The 18,362-nt window shown below is 32.2% G+C and overlaps 1 protein-coding gene across 11 annotated transcripts in view; it reads right to left on the bottom strand.

Annotated features, from left to right (window-relative positions):
• LOC129720656 (uncharacterized) overlaps nt 1-18,362 on the bottom strand; it is a 105,043-nt gene that overhangs the window by 10,963 nt on the left and 75,718 nt on the right. For all 11 annotated transcript variants that reach the window (XM_055672163.1, XM_055672160.1, XM_055672157.1 and 8 more), the window contains exon 3: nt 14,837-14,939. In XM_055672163.1, coding sequence (XP_055528138.1) covers nt 14,837-14,939 — 103 coding nt within the window. The remainder of the gene's footprint in view (nt 1-14,836; nt 14,940-18,362) is intronic.

The following is an 18,362-nucleotide window of genomic DNA, read 5'->3' on the forward strand; positions in this document are numbered from 1 at the left end:
AATAGTGATGATAGATTTTTTATAGTATATTTTATAGATGCTAATACATTTTTTTCACAAGAAAAAACTAGAAGATTGATTAATGTTTTCTTGTAGTCATTATTTCATTATTCTTAACTATATCTGTTAAAAATTCTACAGGGTATACAGCCCAGGCGTTGTATTAAATGATGTCAAAACACTGTTATTAGAGGGGTTTTTAGTTACAAAGGCCCGCAGACAGAATAAATTCGGTTGTAAAGTGGCCTCTTTATGTTTATTCTCAGCTTTCTTCATTTAGAAATATATTTCACAACACCCGAAAGGATTTTATTCACACTTGGTGATAGTGCTGGGAATTTTAACCGGATATAATCGTGATCCGGTTATCCGAAGCTCGGATCACGGATGGGTGAACGAATACTATTCGGATACTCGGATATCTGGATACGGATAATCGAATGGTCGGATATTCGGATATCTGGATATTTACTATCCGGAAAGATGAATTTTTTTTCTGTCTTTTGAAGCCCGGTCAAAAAAAAAACGTAACACGAAAAAAGGCTTTTTTCACAATCCCCCCTAATTATTTACATAATTCTCTTTAAACTATGTTCGGATACAAAATTCGGATATCCGGATATCCTGTCGGATAATATCTGGATATCCGGTTGATCCGGATTTTGGATATTCGTCGGATATCCGATGCCGGACATCCGGATATTTTAATCCGGATAGTCCCAGCACTACTTGGTGATATTGTTTGTGTTTTTTTTGTTCCTCAAAAACGAAACCAAATCTCTCAAATCTAGCAATACTTACGTTATCATAATGAATGGTTTTGTCAAATCAAATTTATTGTATATATTATCTTATTCTAAAAATAATTTTGAAACTGTTACTAAATGGGAAACAGAAGATATGTCAAACAAAATTATCAACTAACTTATCAACTATCGTAGAAATCAAGAAATAAAGTTTGAGAAGCTCCATTTTTGTTTTTGCTTCGCAAGTTTCTTTCATTACAACAATTATGTTCACTGTATTACGAAGGCAAGTAAAACACGTATTTTAATTGTTACGTTAAAAATAGAAAAATATCATCTAACAATGTTGAAAGGTAAAAAAAGATTCTGATTAAATTTTAGTAAATAAACAAAAAGTTTACATTCTCCTGACTCTCCCATAAATTCGTTTGTTTGTATTTAAATTTACTCTTCCGATATTATGCCGGTCACAATTATTTAGTAAACATTGAAGAAAAAATGAAATAAAAATAACGTATAATCGTAGCAAAAATGTTCAATTCTTGTTGAGTAATTTAACATAACATAAACAGAATATTGACAAATTGTTCAACGAAGAGTGCTGTTTCAAACTTTCCGAAAAACCTTTACCTTCGAGACATCAAATTAGTCTAGGTTCGTGGAAGCAAACATTAATTTACCCATTGGGACGGGGAGACTCTGTTATATTTTGTTTTTATACTGATGTAGTGAATGTCACAGAAATGGGTGCTGTTTATTCATGTCATCCGTACTAGGCATGCTCGCGAGTGATTGGTTCAATGTTCGCGTACATTTTTCCTTGAAACTGTTTATCAATTTTTACCGCTGTACAATGAATTTATAATGATAACATATTAAAGAACTGTTCAACATTGAATCTATCTATTAACATATGGGTTATTTTTACCCAGCATGTAGTTATGCTGTTATTATCGTTTGAAATCTGACGGAACATTTACCAGTTTCATTTCCAATTTTACAGAATGTACCTCAGGTTAGCAACAAAAACGTAGTCCCATGTTCATCAAACAGCGCTATTCTTCAGAAACACAGTTACAGAAATAATCTTCAGGCAGTTCTCATCAAAACTGTTCAAAGAATTTTGCTGCCGTAAGAAAATAAATTGATAAAAGAAAATAAAGAGCATTTTACTTTGATTGTCAAGTGGGGCTGTTATGGCGCATCAGGACTCACTGAATATAAGCAACGGTTTCAAAGCAGTTCAAGTGAAGATTCTAGCATTTTTCATCATTGGTCCAACTACGCGTATTGTATTTTTAGAACATGGAGGACATAATGTTGGATAATGATAGACCAGGTTCCTCATACTGGTGTAAACCACTTAATGTACACTTTTGTGCAGAAACTGATGAAGTTATTGAAACCGAATACAACCGTATCTTAGCTGAAATCGAAACACATGAATCCTATGAGAGAATGCTTGAAGCAGTATGATAATTGTTTCATATTCTTTGTTTCATACGATGATCGGTGATAAGTGCATCAACACTCTTCTTAGCAACGCTACACTATTTGCAGAGCAACAATTTCAGAATTGAATAATAATAACAAAATGCTCACTTTAAGAGTTAGTGAATATTATCTTAACAATGGAATATCTTCGCTGCATGGTTGGATATGCTGTTTTGGTCCACAATGACATCTGGGCACAATGAAATCTGGGTTTAAAACGCAGTATGAGGTAGCGAAGAAAAGCATCCAGGTGGACTTAAAGACCAACATAGGACCAATTGTGGATAAGCCGAAGCCTAGGGGATCTTGAAAGTGTAATAACGGGAACACCGCACTATATCGAGATACATTCTGAGGAAACTAAAAACCAAGATGTAACGTCGGAATGAAAGATTTTAAATGGTAATACTGATGTAACCACATGATGGATCACAATAATCAATATGTCGTTGGATTGATAAAACGATGGACAATTTTGTGATTCTTCATATATCATTGTTAATTAATTTTTAAACAGTGAAAATTGATGAAAAGTTTCAAGGTCGTATTTTTACGAACAATGTACCAATCACATGCGAGCACTCCTGGCACAGACTTCATGAGTGGACACCAACTGCCTGCTATGAAAACCTCTATTCAGTGGCAGAAAAAAATTTGACAGAATCTCCCCGTCCCAATAGGTCAACTAACATTTGCTTCTATGAACCTAGACTATTTTGATGTCTTGAAAGTAAAGCTTTTTCGGAAAGTTACAAAGTAACAACCTCCTTTATCAGACAATTGAACGATCTGTTGTGAGAATGTTATTAAAACTGATGTCTTGAAAGAAAACATGCTGACACAGGCAACAGTACTGCCCCGGCTATGTATGAGAAGACGGTCGCTCGTCGTCAGTGCAGTGGCACTCGATTGCCATTTGTGTGCAGTCAAGCCAAGTGGAAACAATGTAGCTGCTGTGTACGTACTGTGGTGCGTGTTCGCACACTACACTGTGCGACCGGGGATAAAATAATTTTGTACGCAACAGTATATCACGATGTTGGATGTTGCATCCAATATGTGATTACAACTGAACAGATTTAGACCACCAATGCTTTGATCGAACGACGACGGTTGCCAAAGCATGTGATACAATAATTGGCATATCATTGTTCGTTGTACATTGTACGATGAACAGTAAATTAGTAAAAAGTTCAGTTGAAATCCACTTCTTCTAGTTCAGTTTCGAAGCTTTCAACCTATCACGAGCTCGCTTTATATAGCTGCAACAGATGTTTTTTCATCGTTTTAAAGTGCTTATTGTATTACTATCCCTGAACAGATTTCAAACGCCGATGTCCTAATCGACAGGTAGAATATTGCGAAAGATTGTTATATAATAATTAAAATATCTCTTCAACAAAAGTTGTGTTAACATTATACTAATCAGAAGTTTGCTACCCCGTTGCTCGTTTCCCCTTGGTTGTCGTGACGAGTAGATGGCATTTGAACTGCAACCGTAGTGATTTTCATATCCATGTTTAGTGATAAAAACTTCTTTCAAATTCCTAAAATTAGAAGTTGCATTGGGTTGTTGTCTTTTCGAATTCTACACTCTGTTTTCCTCAGATTTATTTAAATGATCAACTATAGGCTATTTAGAAGACAATAGAAAACCAATATGCTTCGTAAAGATTTTTAAACAGATATTTCGGATAGCTCGTTTAAGCTGTACTGATGGTTATATTTTTCCAGTTAAATAAATTTAATTCAATATGACAATCCTAGTTGCATTACGCGGTTGTGGTATAGAGAAAACCAAAATTATATGCATCTCGACGTTAGGTTTTAAACATTCATATTCATATTTTTCAATTACAAAAATATTACATCAGCATCTGGAGGAAAATATTACTAAACATATAAACACAACCTGTCGCACAACACAACATAGAAACACAACCGTGTAAAGATACTAAACATATGAACACAACCTGTCATTGCCAGACTTGTAATATGCAAACATCAGTTGGAGAAGTTAATGTTGTTTATCAAACCGAGCTAGGTTTATTAACTTATTGTTTATTGACTTTTAAATATGGCATTTTGTTGTTTGTGTTTTCGTTGGTATCTTAAAATTGATTAATTTTTTTCTGGTTCTGCTTAATGAATAAATGTTTCAATTGGCTTAAAATGAAAAAAAAAAAATTACTGTTACATGTCACATCCTCATAAATTCCAATGTCAATTTAAAAATTTTTGTGAATATAGATTTTCCACTAAAAACTGCAACTCTTCATCGTCACTTTTCCAACGAACTTGTAAATACAGGATTTTTTTAAGTGACTTCTTTGCTAAGCAGTTGTAAGAAACTGACAATGATACTGCTTTGAAATCGGTGAGTGAGCTATCTTTCACAAGCGCAATTGAAGATGAAAGGAAGTTTGCTTTCTACTGAATCGTTCTCAATTAGGACCTATATAAAAAATTGCCTTTTCGCGTGTTATAGAAATTTGACTGCATTAGGATGAAAGGTATTCATCAATGTTAAAAACAGTATTTTTTTCTTCTCAAATAGATGTCTGCAAATACATAATCTAAATTATTTTTAAAAATAAACGCTTTTCTTTCTATGACTTTCTGGTGGCATATGACCTTAACAATATGTGGCCACCAATGAACTAGTTTTAGGATTGTAAGTTGTTAGAGGTGTCGTTTGATGGATTTAGGCTCAATAATCTGGAAGTATCCGGAACGCAACGTCCGCATGAAGCCCTCAAACGACTTAGACACTTGATATGACCCTTCCGAGTAATTAGAAGTACTGTATTAAGTACTGCTTTGATCATGTCTATTTTGGTTTCGGTTTCGGCAACATAATGGACAAAATGCCTTTCTCTTGGTGGTTGTTGAGTTTGAATTGTTTAAAAGCAAAACAAGAAAACTATAAATAATGATTAAACATAACCGTTCGTTTTTGGCTCATGTGTGCCAAAGTCAAACCGTGTCGAAAGTGAAACGTGGTCAAATCGAACAAAGTCTGAATTCTCTAAATGAAATATAAAACTATCGTAGTCCTACGTCAAACATGCGGTCGTGTCTTGGATACCACCCTCGTACTATTTTGCCAATACTAAGGACAACTGTCAAGTTACAGAAGTACATAGATCCAGACAAATTTAAAGTTAATTGTACGGATGAGCCAAAGCACTATGTATTTTGAGCTGTATCCGTGGTATCATATACCGACTACAATGCACAGAATTCTAATTCAGGGACATGCTCTTATTCGAACATCAATTTTATCAACTGAAAGAATGATGGAGGAAGCTCAAAAAAGGTAACAAAAAGAGAGGCAGCTTTTTATCAAGAGCAACACAACAGTGTTGAAAACGTATGACTACATCTTTATTTTATATACTGGGATACATTCTGTAAAATTATTTATGAAACAGGGAAACGTTCCATCAGATATCGGACGATAGTAAAAGCATAAACATACAATAATAAAAGCTGATGTCTTGAAAGAAAACATGCTGGTAAGGGCAACAATACCATACAGTACAGATGGTGCAGAGCACTGCTGGTCTACCATTGCAGCGGTAAATGACTTTTATTCGTTGGCATTCAAGAGAAAACTGTAATGCTGCTGATGGTGATAAACAAGTTATCTCATGAATATGGTTACCATAAAAACCATAAATCAACCAACAAGCATTAAACATTTTGGTAACGGTTTTAAGTTATGCTTTCAATTTTTTTTGTCTATTTACTAATGTTTATTCAGAATCAAAATTTCCTGCGCTTCAACATTGTTCAATGATATTGTTTTCTTTTTAACTTAACAAATAATATACGTATATTAGCTGCCTTCGTTGTACAGAGAATGTAATTGTTGGTAAATGAAAAAAACTTTTCAGACAAAAAGCAACAATGAATGATTTTTGTTGGAGTTTGTTGAAAATTTTGTTTAACATGTCTTTTAATGTTCCCCTATTAGTGAGCCTATGTAACGGCTTCGAAATTATTTTCAGAGTATGATTCATATAATAAATTTGATTTAATCAGAGTTCAATAGGACAAAACCATTCATTATGATGACGTCAGTTTTGTTGAATTTTGTTTTTGGATTGGAGATTTGGTTGGATATGACAGGTTGGATAGAAGAAATTAATTTCGTACAAATTCCCGTTTTTTGTATACAGCTTAGCTGTGCTGTTTCACCCGACACATGCCAATTAACAATTTTCTCAGAAATTGCTAAGCTGCATACATTGGCGTCCTTGGCTGGGGTCATGACAGGAGGATGAATTTTTCCTGGTGACTACTTTTAGTTGAATGCCATTTTTGCGGAGCTTCTGTGACCCGCATCAAACTCTATTATTCGTTCCCTTCCTTTAATTGATGATGTTAACAAGCATGACCATTTAATAGTAAATCCTGAGCAGCAGCGATAAATTCCATGTGCAATTCTAGTCGGCCCTGGATGGCAATGAGTGTCAACCGGTACCGGACAATCAATCCCAATCTCTATCCTGCACTTCTGATGTATCTGATGCACCTCCTCAATGCAGAACGCTAATTCATAGTAGTTCTACGGCTTCTCTACGTAATATGTTATGAAGTTTAGTACATAAAACTAAGATTGACTATAATACTATTTAGTGAATCACTCTGTCCGGTGTAACAGCCGATTAAGTGATAATGATCGGTGTGGAGTGTGAAAAACAGCACCTAGTTGGAGGTATGTTTATTTACTAATGCGAGTTGATACTGGCAATGAGTGGAAAGCGTAAGTGAGTCGGCAGGGTTTATGAACTACCAACGATACCAACGAGGAAAAGGTGTTAGGTTAAACGCTTTCGCAACACACGGATCATAACTGTCTCCTCTCGTTAAACCGTCTGTTGTTCGAAGAGAATAGCTGACATTGCCGAGCCGCGGATAGCAAGCAGTTTATCGATGCGTCGAGTGAGTCTATGAATGTCATTTTTAGCAAGCAAAAGTGGGTGGAATGCAATTGCGTTGGCGGCGGTGGTGGTGGCTTTAATCGGTATGAAATGAAGCCATTATGCGAATTCGCTGCGGCCGTTTGAAAGCAAGTGCGCACTAGAGGTAATCACAAGGATCATGCGAGATTTCCCAACGACAAGCGTAAATATTGATTATTATGCAAATTAATTATCCCTCTGTTCGATGATGAGAAAGATTGTTGATTCAAAGCAATACCGTACATATGAATGCGTTGTTTGACAAGATATTAGTCTATGATGAAATTGTTTTTTATGTCACATACATCCTGATTGTTGTAAGCTTCGCCGGTTGCAACAGCGGATAATCAGACAAAGTCCACTTCGTTGATATGTCTAGTAATCACGGAACACTTGATTAATCGTAATAAATTAGCTAATCCATTCTTACACGGTTTATCCATTATGCTTAAGAATACTAGTTTGTGCACTCCGTTAGAGTAATAACACACTAGCTAACTAACTAAGTAATACGGAATGTATCGATGCCGGCTGCCGGTTGATTCTTCGATTTTATAAATGAAGCTTGTAACTCACTCGCGAGCAGGGATCACTAAAGTAAATTACGATCCAGTTCTGTTCAAGTCGAGCGCATGAACGCGAGAGAGATAGGGACATCTTGATTAATTGAGCACAGAGATAATCAACATGTTAATATCTCATTTATGGGGAGAAGTTATCGGTTCTCCTGTCGTCCCCACTACTGCACGATAGGTAGAATGGCAGCAACTACGACCGGCATCAGGGTCTTGTTAAAGTATATGTGAGATTACACGCCTACTCGTGTGTGGAGTTGATAATAAGCGCTCTGACTTTAGTGATACTTTGTGGTTTGGATGACATTGAAAATTATAAAAAAGAAAACAATGCTCCTTCTTCTTGCATAATAATTACCGTTATCAGCAAACTCACAAAATTTTCCAAAAGAATCTGAAAAAAATTGCCAAGAGCTGGGTGATTTGGCGTGGAACTCCTGAAAAGGAACGTGTCGTAGCCCATCTTCTCGTAAAAGTAATTATGAAACAGGTACGATTATCTGCGAGAATTAATCTCCTTCAAAGCACCCGGTTGCCTACCGTAGCTGCAGGTCTGAGGAAAATATTGTGGAAGGATGTGTTACTACATGGAAACGCTAATCCCATGTTTCGTGCGCTTGGATTGAGATGTCCATTTGTGGCGGAATTCGCAGCGATAAAAATGTCATTCGGTAAGTGTTTCTGCGATAGCGGTCAATTAATGGGCTCGAAGTTCGCTTCAGGGTTTGAACCGTAACCGTTGGTTACAGTTCTAAATTAATAGCTCCAATGGGTCACCTCTCTACCGCGTATGCTGCAATTATATTTATAGTTTTCTCTTGCCCGAACCGGCCGATGGAGCGGAGATGCGAAACCGATACCGGTGAAGAATGAATGGAAATTAGCATAAAATAAATTCAATGTTCACCAGCAATGTCGATTAATTAATTTTTATTACGATTCCGATGGCGCGCCTGGGGAGTATGTGAAATACACAATTTGCGCGCAGAACGGCGACTGTTTACAAACAGAACGCAGTCTTACGAAGCTCGCTAGATTAGCATACTGGCGTTTCCATTTCCTTCGAGTGTTGCGAGCTCTGCTGTGATTTGGGTAAATTTATCGTAACATTATTATTATAGTTTATTTCGCACACCTGTGAGTTGGTTTAGATTTCTGCGAATAGTCATAAAATGTGCTTTTTTTTGTCTAACGTAGATAGTGTCATGAACTAGGTAGAGAAGTACCGTATACTGAGGTGACTTTGATCAGTGAGATGACTTTAATCACTCTACCCTTTTTTTTTAATTTGTGATAAAAAAGCGCTCGTATAGCTTAGGATTTGTCGTAATCTTCACTGATTGTGTTTAGAAATGTGTACATTAATACTATTCATGCATTTCCTGGTATTTAAAAAGTGTTTTTCATGAAAAAATATAAATTGAAAATTAACTGGATTTTGAGCGATTTTAATTGCCTACAAACAATCGGCTCTAGCAGATACAAAACAACAATCTGCCTCAAGTAAAGTTTTTAATTTTGTTCCCAGATTAGTTCTAAAGACAAAAAAATATTATCAAAGCGTTTTTCATGACTGTTTTGGCAAATTTTTCCTCAAAGGCAATGTTGAATCTTAATAATCTCAACAGCGTATTACATGTTTTCTTCCTAATGACAACCCAAGACGTTACGTAACATGCAACTTTGGACTGTTGAATAAGTCATATTCTACGTGGACCATTTTTTTGTGATTTGAGACCCCCTTTCCTCTCCGTGGATAATTGTTTATATAAATTCTAAAAATTTTGTATGAATCTTGGACATTCGTCAACATAAACTGTTCGCGTAGAATCTGAACGGCCCCCAAATTGCTTCATATTGTCATAAGCCCATTCAAGTCGTTTCAGACTGTTCAAATTTGTTAAACCAGCAAAGTTTCACTCCAAATTCATCAAAACAACAAGGTGATCAAAGTCACCCCGGAATGATGGTTGATGAAATTTTTTTGGAGTATATCTAAAAACAGCAGATTTATCTCTAAACTATTGAAGTAGTAACTGGATGTTGCTCAATACATGTCAGTACTCATTTTAAAAATAACAAACTATTTTGTATTCAGTATATTCTTAAAACATTTAAGATATATTTAAGAAAAAAGATCAAAGTCACCCCAGTTTACGGTACACATATATTATTAGACAAAACATAAATTGGTGTTCTCAATTGGCATATATATTTCAACTGAATTTTACTCCTAATTTTTTTTCATTTCACTTCCTACTTTCTTTCTCATACTTTTGACGTTTTGTTTTATATTTTTTACTTTTAATTTTTTACTTTTAATTTTTTACTTTTAATTTTTATTATTCACTTCTTACTTTTTATTTATTACCTATTACTTTTTCACTTTTTAATTTTTACGTTAAACTTTTTTACTTTTTACGTTTAACTTTTTACTTTTGACGTTTGGCTTTTAACCTTTTACATTTCACTTTTTATTTTTACGTTTAACATTTCACTTTTCACTTTCTATTGTTTACTTTTTACTTTTAAGTTTTTAACTTTTAACTTTTAACTTTTAACTTTTAACTTTTAACTTTTAACTTTTTAGTTTTAACTTTTAATTTTTAACTTTTAACTTTTAACTTTCAACTTTCAACTTTTAACATTTAACTTTTAACTTTTAACTTTTAACTTTTAACTTTTAACTTTTAACTTTTAACTTTTAACTTTTAACTTTAAACTTTAAACTTTAAACTTTAAACTTTAAACTTTAAACTTTAAACTTTAAACTTTAAACTTTTAACTTTTAACTTTTAACTTTAAACTTTAAACTTTAAACTTTAAACTTTTAACTTTTAACTTTTAACTTTTAACTTTTAACTTTTAACTTTTAACTTTTAACTTTTAACTTTTAACTTTTAACTTTTAACTGTTAACTTTTAACTTTTAACTTTTAACTTTTAACTTTTAACTTTTAACTTTTACCTTTTAACTTTTAACTTTTAACTTTTAACTTTTAACTTTTAACTTTTAACTTTTAACTTTTTAGTTTTAACTTTTAATTTTTAACTTTTAACTTTTAACTTTCAACTTTCAACTTTTAACTTTTAACTTTTAACTTTTAACTTTTAACTTTTAACTTTTAACTTTTAACTTTAAACTTTAAACTTTTAACTTTTAACTTTTAACTTTTAACTTTAAACTTTAAACTTTAAACTTTAAACTTTTAACTTTTAACTTTTAACTTTTAACTTTTAACTTTTAACTTTTAACTTTTAACTTTTAACTTTTAACTTTTAACTTTTAACTTTTAACTGTTAACTTTTAACTTTTAACTTTTAACTTTTAACTTTTAACTTTTAACTTTTACCTTTTAACTTTTAACTTTTAACTTTTAACTTTTAACTTTTAACTTTTAACTTTTAACTTTTAACTTTTAACTTTTAACTTTTAACTTTTAACTTTTAACTTTTAACTTTTAACTTTTAACTTTTAACTTTTAACTTTTAACTTTTAACTTTTAACTTTTAACTTTTAACTTTTAACTTTTAACTTTTAACTTTTAACTTTTAACTTTTAACTTTTAACTTTTAACTTTTAACATTTAACTTTTAACTTTTAACTTTTAACTTTTAACTTTTAACTTTTAACTTTTAACTTTTAACTTTTAACTTTTAACTTTTAACTTTTAACTTTTAACTTTTAACTTTTAACTTTTAACTTTTAACTTTTAACTTTTAACTTTTAACTTTTAACTTTTAACTTTTAACTTTTAACTTTTAACTTTTAACTTTTAACTTTTAACTTTTAACTTTTAACTTTTAACTTTTAACTTTTAACTTTTAACTTTTAACTTTTAACTTTTAACTTTTAACTTTTAACTTTTAACTTTTAACTTTTAACTTTTAACTTTTAACTTTTAACTTTTAACTTTTAACTTTTAACTTTTAACTTTTAACTTTTAACTTTTAACTTTTAACTTTTAACTTTTAACTTTTAACTTTTAACTTTTAACTTTTAACTTTTAACTTTTAACTTTTAACTTTAGACTTTTAGCTTTTACCTTTTTTCTTTTTACTTTTTCTTTCTACTTTTTACTTTTTACTTTTTACTCTTTACTTCTTACTCTTTACTTTTTACTTTTTACCTTTTACATTTTAATTTTTACTCTTTACATTTTACTTCTTTTCACGTTTTACTTTCTACTTTTCACATTTTACATTTTACTTTTTACTTTTTACTTTTTACTTTTTACTTTTTACTTTTTACTTTTTACTTTTTACTTTTTACTTTTTACTTTTTACTTTTTACTTTTTACTTTTTGCTTTTTACTTTTTACTTTTTACCTTTTACTTTTTACTTTTTACTTTTTACTTTTTACTTTTTACTTTTTACTTTTTACCTTTTACTTTTTACTTTTTACTTTTTACTTTTTACTTTTTACTTTTTACTTTTTACTTTTTACTTTTTACTTTTACTTTTTACCTTTTACTTTTTACTTTTTACTTTTTACTTTTTACTTTTTACTTTTTACTTTTTACTTTTTACTTTTTACTTTTTACTTTTTACTTTTTACTTTTCACTTTTTACTTTTTACTTTTTACTTTTTACTTTTTACTTTTTACTTTTTACTTTTTACTTTTTACTTTTTACTTTTACTTTTTACTTTTTACTTTTTACTTTTTACTTTTTACTTTTTACTTTTTACTTTTTACTTTTTACTTTTTACTTTTTACTTTTTACTTTTTACTTTTTACTTTTTACTTTTTACTTTTTACTTTTTACTTTTTACTTTTCACTTTTTACTTTTTACTTTTTACTTTTTACTTTTTGCTTTTTACTTTCTACTTTTTACTTTTTACCTTTTACTTTTTACTTTTTACTTTTTACTTTTTACTTTTTACTTTTTACTTTTTACTTTTTACTTTTTACTTTTTACTTTTTACTTTTTACTTTTTACCTTTTACTTTTTACTTTTTACCTTTTACTTTTTACTTTTTACTTTTTACTTTTTACTTTTTACTTTTTACTTTTTACTTTTTACTTTTTACTTTTTACTTTTTACTTTTTACTTTTTACTTTTTACTTTTTACTTTTCACTTTTTACTTTTTACTTTCTACTTTTTACTTTTTACTTTTTACTTTTTACTTTTTACTTTTTACTTTTTACTTTTTACTGTTCAGTTTTTACTGCTTAATATTTACTTTTTACTTTTTACTTGTAACTTTTTACTTTTCGTGTTGGGAGGCCCGGGGCACCCCCTCAAATCCGGGCCTGGTCAAAGCTAACAAAATAGAACAGAAAATAATTTCTGTGAGCTCAGAAATATCCTTTGATATTCTGAATTTTTTTTTGTATTAGTTAGGTTCATTTTGCTCCTTTTTTAGTCGAACATTTTGTTATGGTATTTTATTATGCACGTTCGCTATATTTGCATAACAATTATCTAAGACATTGACAAGACACTTTTTACTTTTTACATTTTACATTTTACTTTTTACTTTTTACTTTTTACTTTTTACTTTTTACTTTTTACTTTTTACTTTTTTTTTTTACTTTTTACTTTTTACTCTTTACTTTTAACTTTTAACTTTTTACTTTTTACTTTATACTTTTTACTTTTTACTTTTTACTTTTTACTTTTTACTTTTTACTTTATACTTTTTACTTTTTACTTTTTACTTTTTACTTTTAACTTTTTACTTTTAACTTTTTACTTTTAACTTTTTACTTTTTACTTTTTACTTTTTACTTTTACTTTTTACTTTTTACTTTTTACTTTTTACTTTTTACTTTTTACTTTTTACTTTTTACTTTTTACTTTTTACTTCTTACTTTTTACTTTTTATTTTTTACTTTTTACTTTTTAATTTTTACTTTTTACTTTTTACTTTTTACTTTTTACTTTTTACTTTTTACTTTTTACTTTTTACTTTTTACTTTTTACTTTTTACTTTTTACTTTTTACTTTTTACTTTTTTTCTTTTTAATTTTTACTTTTTACTTTTTACTTTTTACTTTTTACTTTTTACTCTTTACTTTTTACTTTCTACTTTTTATTTCTTTCCTTACTTGATTTTACTTTATGGGTTCTGTTTGAGGATGCAAGGAAACCTTTTGTAGCATCTTCCAGTTTGACTCACTGTCATTTCATTAATATGTTTTATTTCGTTTAGATGAAGAAGATCACCGATTAGTAAATATTGATAATCATCGTTAGAGCGTGCAAACAACGATCAATCTAAACATGTTTGATGATAATTTTTTTCCAGGATCGCCATACCCAACAGTATCAAATTATTTTTCGCAGCTAATATTATCATCCGTTTGCATCGGAATTGGATTGTCTAACACCGCTAGTCGCCGTTCGGTTCATTTTGCTCCTTTTTTAGTCGAACATTTTGTTATGGTATTTTATTATGCACGTTCGCTATATTTGCATAACAATTAATTAAGACATTGACAAGACACTACCGTGTTATTTACCGATGTTTAGCAGACAGACCGCCGTGCTGACCATAACGCTGCTGATTAGTGATGCACATAAGATGCTCAAACAAGGCGATAGTGATAATTTATTTTCGCTAACATCGAAACGAAATTCCATTCATGATGTTGTAGTTGGGGTGCATTAATTTAAAATTCAAACAGGCAAAACCACAGTACTGGCCCGAATGAAAAATGTGCAAATTTAAATGTGATTTTTTTCCCCTGGTGATCTTTTAAACGCTGAAGAATTCACATAAATCCGCATCCATGCGGTATTAATAAAATCAACTGGAAGTTATTTCGCATATTTCTTCATTATGCACAGATCGTTAGCAGTGATATTCACAGTCAGATTTTAGCAACGGAATGTTTTAGTTTGACACTAATGTGCGCAAAGTGAGCTCATAAATCAACGATTTGAGTAGTGAAGTGATCTAAACGAAACGAACGGATGCCTTCCGCTTGCGCGAAGCGAAGGCAACCACATTCGGAGGACCACGTCTTTTAACTGATTAAAAAGGAATTTATGGGCAATGGTAATTATTGAATATTGGGTAAGGCGCATGGATGCATATTTACCTGCTGTAGTTGGTGATGCTGCTGCTATTACCGTCGGTGTGGTACCTCCGGGCGGCGCTTGCGCTCGGATCCCATTCGCGAGAGGCTACCGCAGAGTGCACTCCTGAAAGGGACAACAAAAAATAACGAGAAATAATACCGGTACTACATTATGTCGGTATAAGTTAAGAGCGGGAACAAAAAAAATGCAAGACATTTTGAATCGATTTAGATCATTTAACTCCAATTAATGAGGTGCGATTCGCTTGATCGTGGAGAACTATAGAAGGAGACCTGCAAAAGAAATAAATACTTTTCAGAGTCGAGATAAGATTGTGGTTTGATCACATACGAAACAGAAAGCGAAGCGTGTACCCTTTTTCTCTTATCTTGCATCTGAAATGCCGACAGTGGAGTGCCGAAAATCGCAGTACAAATGGGGAATGTTTGTTAATGATGGTGAAAATACGGCTGTTCTGCATCTTAAAGTGCATCAGATTGGTTTTTTTCAGTCAATGGGATTGCGTTCGAGCTTGTTCGTGGAATTTTAAAACCGTTGCTTACATATTTCTGCGCTGTTGCTTGAATATTTATTTGCTTTATTCTTGAACATGTCGATGCTACTAATATACTTCTAAAATCGCTTTAAAATATTCTCAGTCGAAAGAGGATAGAAATTTCACAATCCTTTGCTTGGAATTTATTTGACTTTGAATGATTAAAGTCACATTGGTTTTTAACCGAAATTGTCCCATTTGGTTGCAAAGCAAAGCGCCTTGGTGCTACATTCCGATTCGGAACTTGGCCTTCTGTTCAGTTATACACAGACTTCGTAGCCGACTGTTTAGTGTACAGGACAATTGCGGGGCTAGCGCTACGATCCTACCTACACTAACAGTCTCTCCCGAGCCGAAACTCGAACCTACGACGACTGGTTTGTTGGGCCAGCATCGTACCTCGAGACCATCTGGGAGATTTGGTTGAAAAGGTATAATGATAGCTTTTCATTGCTTTCGCCTTGAAGTAGCACAAATGTTTTATGGCAATTAGGGCATCTTCAGCGGTGGTCCAAATCGTTGTTTTGTTCTATTTTTTTGGAACAAACTCAAATTCACTGCTGCACCGGTGGTGTAAATTTTGTTTTATACCAGATCTAAATTGAAAAAATTTGAAACTGGTATACGTTTTGGTCTATTTTTGTCACTTTTTGAAACAAGAAATAGATCGTTCTAAAACCCTTTGTACGCTGCCAATAGGTGGGTAAAATGTCATATTTTAATTGAATACCTCATTTTTAGCTATTTCCATATAAGCGTTTTGCAAGTGTTGGGAAATAAACAAAACAAAGATTTTTTATGACAATTCACAATTCATTTTTGTGGCTTTTCTGAAGAAGATGATGGTTTGTCGTTTTTGGCTTCAAGGAAGCCGACCAGCAAAAGGGGGAATTCTGAAAGACCATAACCGTAGGTTCAACTACTTGGTTTGCAACCATCAGCCACCAGGATGACAAATATGTTGGCTATTTGTTAATCGCCTTAATTGTAGTGTGACTAGAGAAGACCTCGAGAGGCCAGAAAAATGTCGCTCGAAGACACTGAACTGAAAACGTTCAAAATGCTGGGGTGACATTGCGCATTTCGTTTCGAGCAACTCGAACAAACTAAATGATCGCTGGGGGGCGTTATGTTTCGTTTTTCATATTTTTTTTTCGACTTTGCGGGTTAGATGAGCTGCAGGACAAATGACAATGACAGCTACTTTTAAGCTTGAAGCATATCTGGCAGTATGTGTCCCACTCGAGAATAGCAAAATCGTTCGAATCGAGCTGTGCAATGCCACCCAATATCCTCAAAACCCAACCCAAGTTTGAAGAACTGCAAGATTTTGAAGGATTGATGAGACGAAAACGGAAGATGAACATCTATGCAATCAAATATTTTTCGCTATCCTCCGAAGCCCTACTTGTAGCAGAAATTTTTCGATCATACCAATCCATCCTGAGAAATGTCACTGACGCTCGGGTCAAACCGTCAAATCCATAAAGTCTTGTGGATATAAAGTGCCAAAGTAATCGTTTAATGTGCGAAAAAATTAGCGAATTTCCGTTTGTTAAACATTAAGTGCTTTTCATTATAACAAGTCTTATTAACTGATAGCATAGGGTATTGCATTGTCGACAGTGTGACAGATGTCAGAGGTTTAAAACAACAAGATATACAACACCGGTGCGGAGAACGAAAAGTTGGTCTATATAAGCTGGTTTTATTCAGGGTTCACTGGTGTAAATCTAGTATAAAGCTGTTTCAAAAATAGACCACCGCTGAAGATGCCCTTAGGTGTATGTAATGCCAAATGAACTGATGATAAACATAGGATTTAACGAAAAATGAGTGTATGATTTCTTCCATCCATGCAATTTTGCTATCTAACTGGACAATTACAGGCAATCGCATTATTGTTCCAAATTGCTATATTTTATTTAAAAGTGACACTTTTGAATAGCCCTTTTTTCCGTGTTTTTCTACGCGGATTCCGGTATTCATCCAGTTTATTTTCATGGACTTCGGAATTAACGCGTTTCTACGCGGATCTTCCAAAAAATAGGTTTTTGCGTGGTGCGTTTTTTATGATTTTCAGAATACATTTGCCTAATATCTGTCGATTTTGCCTGTCCTTTTATTTTTTTCCTCCTTTCGTCTTGATTCGCATGTGGAAAAACCTTCTTAACCTTTTTTAGAAAGTATTTAATATTTAGATTATATGATTAACGTTTCAAAAGTCAAGTATTTTTAAAAGTCAAGTGTTTTTTAAGGTAATTTCAGAGTAAAAAGTGTCTTTAGGGTACTACTATAAATCAGACAACTGTGCAAACTAGCAGCAAAATCGTTGATGATTTATTTGAAATTCATTACATTATAAATCTCCAATTTTGTTTAGTAGATCGTTACATAATCGCTAATTCTCGTCCTATCAAATATGAAAATGTCTTAAAACTCACTTCTTACGATCTTAAACTGTGAACGTTTTGACACTTTGCTCATGAGCAGCTATTTTCAACGTACAAAAATTGCCCGATCATTTCAATCAAAACAAACGTTTTTGGTTTCGAATTTAACAATTGCACACTGGCTCTTGTTCAACCGAAGACTTTACGCAAAAACATACTGAAACATACTGAACATGAAACAAACAGAAACATACTGTTCTCTTCATTTATCCAGTCAAACTGTGATTGAGGTATGTAGTCTCTGCTCAGATTTTAATACATTTAGGGTCATTTCGTATACATTACTGTATATATTGAATGAAATTGACACCGTTGCGACGAGAGTGACGAAATAGATAGCAAGGTTATTTCAAGAATTTTTTCCTCAAATTCAATGATTTTGATCGATATGCGAGTAAATTTGTTATAATAGTGTTACAATAGTAACTTTAGAGTTCTTGGAAGGTGACCACAATTGATGACACTGATTGGAAAATCCTTTCAGGCAAAAAATAACAGGAGGGTTGTGTGTAAAGCCACGACCGCAAGGTTGAAGTA

The sequence above is a fragment of the Wyeomyia smithii genome, chromosome 2, assembly GCF_029784165.1.
Source record: "Wyeomyia smithii strain HCP4-BCI-WySm-NY-G18 chromosome 2, ASM2978416v1, whole genome shotgun sequence".
Classification (NCBI taxonomy): Eukaryota; Metazoa; Arthropoda; class Insecta; order Diptera; family Culicidae; genus Wyeomyia; species Wyeomyia smithii.